General features: G+C 44.2%; 1 protein-coding gene across 3 annotated transcripts in view; it reads right to left on the reverse strand.

Annotated features, from left to right (window-relative positions):
- LOC112460628 (nucleolar protein 4-like) overlaps nucleotides 1-13,947 on the reverse strand; it is a 67,443-nt gene that overhangs the window by 11,265 nt on the left and 42,231 nt on the right. For all 3 annotated transcript variants that reach the window (XM_025025412.1, XM_025025411.1, XM_025025413.1), the window contains exons 2-3: nucleotides 10,295-10,349; nucleotides 6,415-6,636 (exon numbers count right to left, since the gene is read on the reverse strand). In XM_025025412.1, coding sequence (XP_024881180.1) covers nucleotides 6,415-6,636; nucleotides 10,295-10,349 — 277 coding nt within the window. The remainder of the gene's footprint in view (nucleotides 1-6,414; nucleotides 6,637-10,294; nucleotides 10,350-13,947) is intronic.

Here is a 13,947-nt window from a genome sequence, read left to right on the forward strand (position 1 = left end):
ACTAGCAGCGAGAAAGAGAGAGAGTGAGAGAGAGAGAGAGAGAGAGACGGGGGAGAGGGCATGTGGGTGGTATTTATCCCGCGAATATAATAAACGCGGCGTACGTTCAGCTCGCGTGACGACACTGATTAGGGATGATCGACCAACAGAGGGTTAGCATTTCCTAAACGACTCCCTAGCCTTGTACCTGCGTGCATGTTACTGCCGATATCAACTGTTGAATTTCGGTATGTGAAGTCGGTGAATACGATAACGGCCACAATCTTCTCTGACAAAAAGTCGCCAGGTCTTTTTGGAGCTATTTTTCGATCTTTAACAATATTTATAGATTGGACACTTGATAACGGTTACGTAATAAAGTCGGCGAAAGATTTGGGATAAATATAAAGTATTGATAGATAGCCAGAGAGTCAGGTAGTATAAATTGATTAACTTCACGCTGTCTTTGTTAAGTGACCCCACTTGACGACTATACTTCACTTTTTGGATCGCAACCTCAATTACGATATATAAGTACAATAGTATCGATGCAATGCACGTATATATCTTGACAACATAATTAAAGCTTATAACTTTGATTTCAAACTTCTTCTGATCGATACCTGTATGATTCCGTTATTCCAACTGGATTACAATTCACTTAGAATTAATTTCGCCATATTAAAATGCTTACGAAAGTCTTAAGAAATAAAAGTGATGTCAAGTCAACGTCTCTCGCGTTAGCAAATCTTCAAGGGCAAGATTGCGTTGAACTCTCTCTCTAGAAGGCAGAATAAACCTTAGCATGTCAATTGTGTCGACGACAGTAAGATTGGACCGTCATTCGGCTGTCTGTTGTGTAGACCGTGTTTCTTCTCTACAATAATAACGGCGACTTGTTCTCAAAACCCGTAATAAGCCCCGATAGCGTGTGCAAGGTGTTAAAAGGCGGTGCGGTCTTCTACCGTCACGATCCCAGGAGAGAATGTACGGTAAAGGTGCTTTCACGAGGAGGATGTCGACGGGGACAGGAACGAGTCGTGGCCGCCGAGAAACTTCACGTACGAAGAAGTGTAGGTATGGATTGTCTGCAGGGAGTGCCGCAGGGGGATCATAAAGAGGCTAGCGAGCCTCGCGGAGACCTCTTCCATCTGGGACTCTCCTTGGTTCCAATTAAAAAAAAGAGACAGGTTTGCGGCTGCCGTTTCGTACAATCACACGTCAACGACATGGACATCTATACAAAGCCATCCGGTTAAGTTCGCATTAATTTTTACACGCTACTCACATTACAATTCTCATAAATATATATTAGACTCGATATACGTATATACATTTCGATTCTTAAATATAAAATATGTATCAGGAAAGAAATTTCACTTATGTTTTCCAAAACGATCGATGGAAGGATGACGTATTTTCTAAAGTTTTTTTTTATAATGACCGTAATATTAATTTTATTATTTCATTACTAATATCTAGATCAAAAACTGAACTATTTAGAAAAATGATATAAAGTAATAATATTCTAGGACGAATGATAAGATACGATTACGAAATGTGTTTGTTTTCTGATGACGCGGCTAGTCTGATCTGAACCGGGCGCGCACGTTCTTAGATCCTACTCCCTTCGCTGTGTGCGCGAAGTAATCTGCATTCTGGAATCGAATTCTTCCGAGCGTAGTTTCCAAGACGCCGTCGAGGCGAACGCGTTGCAAGGCAACGTCTTGGAACATTTGCATCGTCAAGGGGCAACTTTCCGCCGGGCGCTTCAGCTTCCCCCGCGCGAAGACGCAAAGTCTATCTGGGCGCAGCTATCTCGGGTGCTCGAACGGGCGATCCTGATTCCACGAGTTGTTCAACGATCGCAACGCATCTTTCTAGGAGGATTCCGGTAGAACCAGTAACTGAACGCGCGAGCGGGCGACCTAGGAAACTGGACCCTCGTCCAGAAGACGTGCTGGCGAAGGCACCGTACGTTTCTTTCCTCTTTTCTCTGCCTCTCCATCTCTCTCCTTCCCCGTCTTTCTCTTACTCCCGCGGTCCCACCGGTCCTGGAGGTTGCTGCACTTCGATTCTCACACGCACACGCATGCGGTATACGTGTAGTACCTACTCGCGGTTATACGGGAAAAAATCACGCGCGTACACAACGTGTATGGGTACATATGTGTGTGCGCGCAACGCTCTCTAGGAGGGTACGGCATCGCACGCAGCGAGAGAGGGTTCCCGGCCTGCGGCGAGCGTATGCCGGGTATCGCCGGAGAGTAGTCGGAGAAGGTAAGGGAACACACAGCACGCACATAAGCGAAGCTGGACGCACGGCTAGACTGCCCGCACGAGCTAGAAAGCCGGTTACCAATCCCAATCCCACACCATCTAGTACACCGTTCCTGAGCTCGTCTCTTGGCCGCTGGCCTGAACCTGAAATGAGTCGACGGCGTCGGCCCCGGCCCTGGCGCCCCACCCGGCAGTTCGTCTTCCTCCTGGTTCATTCCCTCGACCTCGCGTTCCCGCAAAGGGAAACTAATACCCCGGCCCCTACGACCACACCAGGCACTTCCTCTTTTTCTAGGCGGCTCGCTGTGTACGTGTACGCGTATGTATGTGCCTCGAGCGAGCCTAGCGCGCTACAAAATCCGCAGACAAGCCACGAACGCCCACGGTACTTCGGGCTAGGTATGAAACTGTCTACCGCTCGGGATGGTAACGTGCAATCGCGAGGATGGACGAAGACGTATTATCTTGTCCCTCATAAATGTCACTGACCATAGTAGGACGTTGATGGCATGTGCGTGTTCGCGTCGACGTGAAAGAGAATTCGGAAGTTCTCGGTTTGTGCTTTTAGATGATTATGCTTGACAATTAAATGATGCTTTCTCTGGAATATCTTAATTTATCACTTATTTTTGTATTGTCGATTTAATTTCCAGTAATAATTCAATAATATTTTGATCTTTTTCATTTTATTTATAATTAATTTGTTACTTCAAAATCGGGTTCATAAATTTCTGAAATCTTTTAGATGACGATTCTCTTGAATTTTCATCGGTTTTCTTAATTTTGAATTTATTCATTTACTTTTCAGTACGAAGACAAATACAAGAGATAATAATTGATATACAGATTCACGATTGTAGATCTTAAGTGCATTAATGATTTAAAGTTGAACATAGAATAGAACATTCATTATTATCTGAAAGAGCGATCTTTAAAGATAAATTAAGACAAATGTTATGTATGATTGTTCTGATGTATGATTCAGATCCGGAAGCTGTCATACTAAGACATTGTGATTTTGTGATATATCGCAAGCATAATCGCCGCGTGTGCGTCCGTTGGGGAAAGTTGCGTCCGTTATAAATTATAAATATTAACCCGACTCTACCGCGGAGTACATTAAAAGATGAGAAGCTAAAATGTCCTTGTGGTCATTTTTCCGGGTCTCTTTTTCTATCAAGATATCCAAGTAGATAAAGTAACTTTATCGAGCATTCGATTTGTAGCACGATCCAGAGATTTTTCAGATAAATATCGCTATTTCACGCAACTTACTTAAAAAAGAATTATTTTCTATGTGGATATCAAAGATGATATTAATATGAAAATTCTTAAAATAAAAATAAATATATAATATGTATATAAAAATATATTTCAGAAATATATATTACTGAATATTAAGAAATTACTTCGAATTTATATTAGATCGAAGCGGGGCGTACGCAAAATTACAAACGCGGCCACGAATTCTTGGTTGAAAATGCAAATCCCGCAAGATTATCTCGGGAGATTGGGACTCGGATCGAATCGCCGACTCGCAACTCGCGATCGGCAAACTGACGATTCCTGTCGCTTTTCCCGCTGGTGATAGTGCGGCAGAAGAAGCGGTTGTATCTAGAAATTGATTTGCGAAACGCATATCTCCGAGGTGGACGGACTCCAGTGAGAGAAGTCCTCCGCACGAGATGTGGAATCTGCGCTGGTCATCACGTGGGAGGGAGGGAGGGAGGGAGGGAGGGAGGGTTGGTGCGACGAGAGAGAAGAGAGGTCTATCCCTTGTGCGGTGAACGTGTATGCGCATATACATATATGTGTATATAAATATAAATATATATATAGATATATATATACTCGTCTCTTCGGCCGATGGCTGGTTCATTACGCAATGACTACGTCCGAGATATAGAGGCCCGCTTCGAAACCAGTTTCAAATAGCTGCCAGGGAGGATAGGTGGAAGAGGCGTACTGCGGCGAAGGGGTACGGTGAATTATCCTTCCGCAACCTAACTGAACAACAGGCGAGTCCGGAGAGCATGCAGTACCGCGCGGAAACGTTCGGCGCTTTGGAAATCGGTGAATGATTATCACTATATAGTGTTAAGAACGCACGCGACAATTAACGCGCGCATGTCTTTCATTGCCAAGGATATTTCACTATTTCATATAACATTAACAAAAAAGCCTTGAGTAATTGTGGAGTAATTGGGCAGTTTTTGATTACAGCTATTTGCAGATCGCGAAACGTTAATTTTTTATATTTTACAATAGAAAGAATTTAATCTTATCATTCCAGATGCGAATCCGTCAAATTCATAAAATTTTAATTAAAATCTAGTTTTACTAAGAGATGATTAGCTTTACAAAATTTTGTGCGGGCTTTAATTATGAGTTTAATTATTAGAAATATGCGCAATATATTCGTATATGTTTAATACTTTTACCATAATATAACTCTACTGGAAAATCGCAACGTTCCTTGCTCCTTGCATCGGAAAAATCGATCGCTTGGATAAGCATTAACAACGCGGCGCATAGGCTATAATTCAAAATCGTTTTAAGAGACCCCCCACTTGCGATATTGTAATAGTAGACTCTAATGGCCTTTCCGCGCGCCCACTCTGCGATTTTCGATATTCAACTTTCAATGTCCATCAGCCGACACAATTACCGCATTACATTTGTCACTCCCATTCACCATAACTCGGCTCTATGTTCAACCAGGCCTCTCAAGCGCGAGGTATCAAAGTACGCGATGTCTTGGGCGCAGGTCTCCTTCTCTAGCTAATCGGAAATGCAACCGGTATTTTAATATTGTAATAATCTAGTCACTTTAGAGTTGTAGCAAATGAGAAGGCAGACAGAATTTCAAAAATATAAGAAATCGAATGATCGATTTAAAACGATCGAGTTTTAACGGACACTGCTTAGGCAAGATTACATTTTGCGATGGCGCAAAAGAATGCAAGTTTCTACGATGATTACGTAAGGATTAATGAACAAGGATGACGTACAACAATGCGCACCGCGTTCGCATCGCAAACTCCGAGAGAGGTATTGATGCTCGAAGATAAAAGTTGCATTCCTCATCTCTCGCGTGCGGCTTTCCGCCCGCACTGATTCATCGCCGGCGGGGAAAAGCGCGAGGATTCACGGCGTGTCTCATCCCCGCGATTCACCCTGGCGCGGATTTCACAGGAACGCGTGGGTGTGGAACAGCGAGGAGAGAGACCGTTCGCGAATGTACACGTAGGTAAATGAGACGCGCGTCGAATTTCTCTTTCTACGCCATGGGGTACGTCCTAGGTCGGCGATCCATTAGTCACGTCGCGTGCGACGACAAAACTTTACGAGCTAAATGGCCGGTACACCTTGGCCCCGCGAAACCTGCAATTCACTCCGCCGCGCCGAGCCGAGCCGAGCCGCGCCGCGCGTCTCACGTGCAAGAAGGACGCAAAACTTGAGCATTAAAGCCTCCAGCCGCGCTTACGCCAGGCGGAGCAAGGTTCTTTTCATAAGTGGGATTTCGTCAGTCAGGGCGACATCAATGGGACGTTGGCGTACGTAACTTCGTTGAGTCCTTTCGTGACGAAGAAGAAAGAAAGAAAGAACGTCTAGACATCTTTCGTCCCGTAATGGATTCCGTTAAATGTCTCGCCTGTCGATTTCGCGAGGAAACTCTTTTTTTTGTATACTCCGTGACGTTTGCAATCACGGTACAAAGTTGTGGTCGAATTTGCACGTAATACCACCGACCTCGATTGATTCTCGTTCGTAGTCGTTGAAATTAGTTAATGACATTAAATCCTAGGATGTATGATTTTATAGTATAACAATTTGTAAAAGCTAAAATAGGAAAAAAGACGATTTCGAGAGATTTGTTTTGAATATTGTAGAAAAAAAAATTACCTAAAAGAATTAAAAATTTATCTAATACGGTCTTCAAGATTGCTGCCTAAAGAAAAAGTTATTCTTCTTTTTTAACGTACATTTTTCTCGCTAAAATCATAAGACTGCAAAAAGAGCTTAAAACATTGACAACACCATTTGTTCCTAATGTTTTGCGCGCAATTTGCGAATATATTTTTATGGCTTAGGAGGACATCACGACACCTCTCGAAAATACCGTATATGCCGCTCGGTGAAATAAAGTGTTACCTGTGAGTGTGGAGTTGTTAATGGTGTTGTTTGCCGTGGAAATGGCCGATTGGCTGGTGACTGGTGTGCCAACAGTGGTAGCTGTGGTAGTCGACGAGTTATTTGGCGAGAGAGCCGCGTTGGCAGCCTGGACCTGTGCCTGCGCCTGTACTTGTGCCTGGAGATTATAATTCCACGCGAGCAGCATCAACTTCAGCTTATCCGGGTCTTTCATGAGTGCGCCTGCCAAAATTAAAAGTGCCAATTGGCTTCAAACAAGTTAAGAAACCATTACGCAAAACGGATGAGAGTGCGCCGCGCGCGTGCACGGTGCGGAGGCTCGCGTTAACTCGGGAACTCTCTCTCTTTCTTTCTCTCTCGCAAACGGGGAGTCCTTGCTCATACGAGATTGGAGTCATACGTCCGGATGCGATCTTATATCATGAACGAGTCGCGACATTCGTCATCCACCTCCGGTGTCCGACCTCGGTACGCCGGAGGCTATTATCACTTATCAGCTACCTGAGCTCGCGAGGCGAGCTCCGAGCGAGCGAGTTGCGCGGACGAATAAATTAAGCTTAACAAAACAACAACGTCGTCGACTCGATTTAATAACGCAACAGGTTTAATTACCCGAAACTGATAAATCGGCCGGCCGGCAGGCCGCGTAGCTCCGACCGTCGCAGCTGGCGGCGGACCGTTGTGCCGTTTACGATTATTAATCGATCGGGTAATTTACACGGGCTCCGACAAAAACCAAACCAACCCCGCGGGCCTCGACGGATTAAGCCCCCGCGAGTAAGTGAATCTACGATTAACTCCCCGCCGAAGTATGCGCTGTTGATTTATCCTTGGACGCAATCGAGCCGGCCAACGGATGTCGGGTTATATTATTGATCAGCGTCGCGGTAGAATTCGACGGCGCGATTAACGACGTCTTGTCGACGCGATTCGCTCCGTGAGATATCTACCGGGGCCCGGCGAGATCTACGAGCCAGTCTTATGTTAGCATCGCACGCCTCGTGACTCGTCTCGATGCACCGACCGAACTGATGTCCTAGAGCGAGCGATGACGTATATGCCTTTTCGCGTACTCCGATCGAGCTCGCTTGCGCCGACCGCATGAGTAAACCGATGAGTAAACAACACGATTCGTGCAACGCAAACGAAAAATAAGGCGCCGACAGCGATAGTTCCTGAAATCGTGGCCAATACGACGAAGGCCGGTCGCATGCACGTTGGCGAACGACGAGCGGTAAGTAATGCATGACGCGATCATGTTTCCTGGCAATATTGACGTTGATCTTTGAAATACTTGAATTACAGTCAATCTAAACTGATTGCTCGAAGACTGATTTATAACAAATAAGAATTTATCTTTATACATGTACAACATGTGTGAAATAAGTAGTTATTGAAAAGATCAATAAACAAATACACATATTCACAGCTCGTAGCTTGTTTGCTTATCGCTTACAGTCGCGGCCTTACGCACGACTCTCGAGTATTATCCGAGATAGTAGGGCAATTAAAACATGCGAATCAGAAGGACAGTTATCTAACGAAAGAATCAAAGTGCAGTGTGCTAAACGCGTGACATTTAATCCGTGTGAATGAAAACTAGAGGGAGATTATGAGGTATATGGATAGAAAAGATATTTTATCACGAAGATCTTCTATCGCTACCGGAATCTTAAATGCCAAACTCAATGCCTACTATTCTTATTTTTTTTTTCTACGACGATAGTTTATCGTTATCTCGTATGAATAAAGACCTGTTTCGTAGGTAGCGCGCTTTAAGGGGATGCTGGAGACAGGTCTGTTTTACCACAAAATTTTCAGACACACAAATCTTTTGATTGATTTCACCGAATTAAAAATTTTTTGTCCAGAATTAAAGTATGGACGATAACGAAGACGGCAGGCACCAATTGCGTATAAAAAACAAAAAAAAATTAGAAAATTACATTTTTATTTTCGATTCTGCGGTCGACTCATGACAACATTTGCTGCAGATAAAAGTTTTACACTGTGTACGTATACAAAAACCTTGCAGCCGTCACGGAAATACAATAAAGAAGAATCCTGTGCTTGCAGAAATGAGCTGCGAGCTTTAGTATAAGAGAAAAGTATGTTAGAAAATTTCATATGCACATGTTACGCGTCTCCCCGAATTCAGCCAAAAACTCTGCGCTCTGTATGTATGTGTAAAAATCGGTGAGCACTTCTTTATCGACGCTGGTCGAGTTTGCCTGCGCTCTGTATGTATATGTAAGAATCGGTGAGCACTTCTTTATCGACGCTGATCGAGTTCGCCCGCGACTCCAGCATCCCCTTAACTAGGTGATTTCCAAATCGCTCTCAAGGAGGCTCGTCGTCATCCAGCGAAAGAAATTTGGTCACAGGCAAACTCATTGAAGTTCGGATCTGTGTACATGTATACCATATATGTGTCACGTATATTTCTTCTACGTGCTTCTCTCGCGAAATCATTAATCCTGGTTTCTTTTATTTTAATCTGACCGCACACTCTCTGTGCATATAACGTATTATACACGTCCGTTCCTCTCCGAATGCCGAAGACGAACCGTTCCTGTGTGTCATGAAACCGTAATCAAATGCACGGTGCCGAGTAACGCGCTCGATACCACTAATTCATTATATCGATCCGTGCCACGCGAGCTGCCGCGAACGTACATTGGAATCGAACAGCCGATATTAACCCTTAGATTATTATGCCTTGATTTATTACCATCTGAGATTCTGCAAGGATTAACCGGAAAATATTCGAAGAATATCCGGTTTCAATAATTGTAAATGTAGTATTTTATCCACGGAAAAATTTATCTTTCCATTTAAATAATCCATTTAAATAATCTAACTTTCATTTTTTTTTGCAACTTATTAATTCAGATTGCAATGTTTAATCACAAATTATCATTTACATCTTACCTACTTTACAATATATATCCAAGCATATAAAAATCAAAGAAATACAGAAGTTTAAGTTCCTCTTTTATAAATTAACGGAAGATATCAACGTTCGTTCCAAAATTTGTTTGCGTAAAATTATCATTAAAGTACGTTGCGCACGAAATTCAGTTCTGTCAATTCAGCTTATTATAATAATGAATAACGACGGCAGCAACGACGGTGATGGACGAAGTGTACGAACGAGCTTACTATTAATTCGCGCAAATTCCGCGGGAACGACTGAAATAACGATGTTCCGCGTAGTTCCCCCGGCATACAACCGCACGTAATCGGACCGGAGAGTTCAAAGGGACAATCCGCAGATTTTCTAGCGTATCGCGCGGGCACGGTTCCGTTTGTTCATCCGAGCGGCGGAATTAGCGGTGACACACGACGGACGGGCGCTTCGGCCGCGCGATGACGAGAGCAGAGATTTATTAGCCGGCGAACAAACCGACGAAGAGAGAGAAAGAGAGAGAGAGAGAGAGAGAGGGTGACAGAGGGAAAGAGAAAGGGCGAGGCGGAGAACGGCCGCGCGTCGCGCCGGCAGCAGTCGGAGTGAGGTTTAAATCATTCAGGACACGGTTCAATAATGTAAAAACGTGCGGCGTTGTCGTAGAATTCGGGTCAGATTCCCAAAACGGTTGCGACCTGACCCCGCGACGACGCGAAGATACGAAAAAGACACGAGGGACGGTTCTTCCAAACGCACTCGAAAAACGATAAAAACTCAGCTCACACACACGCATGCACGCACGCACGCACGCGGCAAGTATACGCCTCTGCACCTTGTTTTGTAAGGACTACGATCTCGTAATTCTCAGCCGGGTGAAGGTTCGGCGGGGGACACCTCTCCGACACCGACTATGAGGGGCACGGCAAGGTTTATGCCACGGGATAGATATAGATAATGAAAGGTTTTGCTCACTTGGGTAGTGATCGTCCTCGGATATGTCGGTGGGCTCCGGGGTCGAGATGTTCTCCTGCAACAGATAGAAAGCCACCGTTAGGTACTGAAGCGTTTTCCATTCGTAGTCGTGCTATAGCGGTCCAACGGTTTCGCCCTAGGCTGCGCGGCTACGAAAGCGAACGGGACAAAACTCTCGGCGACGCGTTTAAAAGTTCGTGAAACTCATTTTCCGCAACTACCCGTTATGATAATACCGCGCGGACGCAGCCGCGGACGTGACCGCATCGTTACGCAGGGCCAGATGCTTCGCGGTCTTATTTAGTCTTGCTATGCAATGTCCATGACACTTTTGTAAAAATTTTCTTCAAATATTAACATGTTTGAGAGAATGTTTGAGCAAATTTGCCCTTGATTAAGCCAAAGTTTACGTAATAAGTGCCGAATATGTGACAACGAAAAACTTCGTACTTATTTTTGTCATGTAATCATTTAATCATTACATAATTATAAATTGAAACAAAGTATTTTATTAATTGAAGTCATTCATTAATGATTGTTTCCTTTTTAATTTATTAATAATATTCCTTAATTATTATTTACTTATACTTTACGCTATATTCGACCTTATATAAAAATGAAAAAATTCACTAGAATTCGTAAGTTCTTACCACATTGCGTCGTGTCATAAGACATACGGTCAAGAAGAAGCTATCGAAGGCTATCTGCGTTACCATACGCCCACAGGAAGACCGTGGACTTTATTGTCCCAGATCAAGAGCCGGCGGCGACTCGCGATTCGTCGAAACGCAAATTGCTTACGCCTCGGCGTTGAGCCGCGCGTTGCGAAGGTGACGCGCGTCGAGAATCTCAGATCAGTAGCGCGAATGAGCCTCTCAACCCTTTCACGATTAACGCGGTCAGTCTGTCTCCGGCTTAAGCACCGCGCCATATACGCGTGTACAAAGATCTTCTCTGAACATGGCCCGGCGAAATAGGATCGTCGACCAAGCGAGAAATGATGAACGCAGAAACGCAATTAGCTCTATGTGGATTAGGAAATTATTAATTATCGCGCGTGTCAAAAAATGTTCTGACATAACTTCCTTTCGCAATAACGCATAAATGTAGTAAGTGCATAGATAACAGTCATTATATTATAACGGATCGTTATAACGGAGAATTAACCCATCAAATCATCATCTTTTCCAATAAACTTCTACTTTCATTGCAGCAACGTTACGATAATACAATAAATTTTACTATATCAGATAGCATTTCCCAAAATGTAACTGTTACATTACTCCTAACGTCAAAGCGATTTTCTACACGGCTCGTTCTCAAAAAATCATCCTCTTTTTACGCCACTGGCCGAGATCGAGTGGTCAGGGTCGTTTTGAGGGAATAAGGCCGAGGTTCGTCGGACAGAGGATCAACCTCTATATGGTCGGGTCGTTTTTCATCGAAAAGAGCAGCGCGAAGCGTTCCTCGCGCTGCTCCGTGATATGGCATCGCTTCCCGCGCGCGCCGCGCGGCTCTAATCGATCCTCGTAGTCGCGGCAAATCGAGGCGATCTTCCAGGCTCTAGCGGCGCGATTTTATCTCACTTTGATTGATTTTATCCCGACGAAATTAACGGGGTTTTCCCCCGTTGAAACGAACGGCCGGCCGGTCGGCCTGCCGGCAGTTTCGCAAGGCATGCACTACGTTAGCCTGTGCGATGCCTGGGCCGACTGGTTCGCGCTGTGTATTGCTGCAGCAGGCGCAAGCGGCGGCGCAGTCTCTCTCCTATCTGTGTCAGGTCTCGTGTTGCAACTTCAGAAGGTCGACCGGTATACAACGCGGAGAGCACGGCCAATTGATACCGGCCACAACTTTGTCCAGCGGGCTTGTAGGACATAGGCGTGCGAGAGCGCGTACGCGCCTGCATACGTGTGTCGGTGTGCGCGCGGCGCCGTAAAAACTTTTGATGATGTAACCGAGAAATTCCGACGAGCCCGGCGGCGTTCGCGCTCACGAACGTGGAAATCGCGAGAGGCAGCGTGAGGATGAGATCCAATCGCGACGAAATGTCGCGTCGCGCTTTTTTTTCAAGATGAACGGTCATCTTCTGCATGCGTGTGCGTGCGTGAAGGGGGAAGGGAAAGAGACGTTTGCGGAGGATATTCTACGATAAGAAAATATACTTTATACTGCACATTGACGGTTTTACAGTTACGTTAGAGCGCTATTGGATGTTGGAACGAGCAAAGCGCTTGGATAGCCCGAAACATCGCGAATTTTATTCACATCGCTTTTATTTATGTCAATATGATTTCGTTTATATATTAACAACGCATTAAACTTAAAATTGCTAATTATATAATTATAATTTATAAATTAGTGAATTTACTCATCTACATATATAAACAACTTTTTAATTTTTGCGTACATTTCACTTGACATACATTAGTGAACTCATTTTTCATAATATGAATACCGAATATTTGGTCTCAATCTTTATTTCCACACTTTGCTTTAAGTATCAGCTATGTTTTTGTCGGGCGAAACGAATTGATGGGACGGTGCCTTCAGAGAGGTCCATCGGTATATTAGAAGGCGGGCACAGAATCTATTTAATAATCGGTGGAATTTATTGGCTGGGCGTCTTGCTCCGCTTCTCTCTTTCTCACACTTTCCTCTCCCCTTCCCGCCCACTAGCTGCACCGTTGATTTCCAGCTACGCACTCGTAGAAGGTTATTTTAAGAATCTTTCATTAAGAATTTAATATAGCATGATTTTCGCGGACCCGGTCGCGGAAGTATCTATAGATAACTATCGATTATAATGAGTCCTCTTTCTTTATAATCCGAACCGAGTCGGATGAGAGGGGAGATAAAGATCCAGATAGGAAAGTACAAATAAAACCCGATATATAAACCTGAAGATAAAATAGAAATGTAAGTGGAAAATAAAACTTCTATCGCAATTTGATCTCAGCGGGGAAACTCCCCGACAGATTCTAGTGATCTAAGGCCCCGCCTTTGCGGATTTCAAGAATCGCCTCGCGATCAACCGTGCCGCGCGCTTGTCCCGGAGGTCTCGATCCCACCGCAGTCGATCTCGGCTCGGCCTGGTACACCGTCAAGGTGTTTGCCATTAAAGATAATCGTGGCGGGTTACCTTCTGAGAAGGAGTCGATCGGCGACGAACGGATTGAGCTCCGCAGCGGTATTCTAGTAATTGATACCGTCGATACGATCATTACGAGTCACAATATCTGCGAATTGTTGCGTTTAATTTACGACAAGGACACGGAGGCGACAGAGCGATATAGGAAGTTGTGTGGAATTCACGGTACACGCGGAACTCTGTCGTCCGACAAACGGTACTGGAATAATACTTGAATGTGTTACGTTATCGTATACATCTTTTTGATGCATTATAAATCAGACTGATCTCTAAAATAGTTTACGAAATGTACAGTTAATTAAAATAAGGATACATAGAACATAAATAGAAATTTTGTTCAAAATATAGTTCAAAAAAGTGATAATTCATAAGTAAGATGATAGAATGTGAACGTCGAAATCTGAACGCATATCGGTATCATACTGATTTCATTTGCCGCGCCCAAGGACTCCGATGATGTCGCAGGTATTAATAAACAAAGATCCCCGGTCCTCCCGCTTCT

This window comes from Temnothorax curvispinosus, unplaced genomic scaffold (assembly GCF_003070985.1).
Source record: "Temnothorax curvispinosus isolate PA1 unplaced genomic scaffold, ASM307098v1 QBEX01010681.1, whole genome shotgun sequence".
Taxonomy (NCBI): Eukaryota; Metazoa; Arthropoda; class Insecta; order Hymenoptera; family Formicidae; genus Temnothorax; species Temnothorax curvispinosus.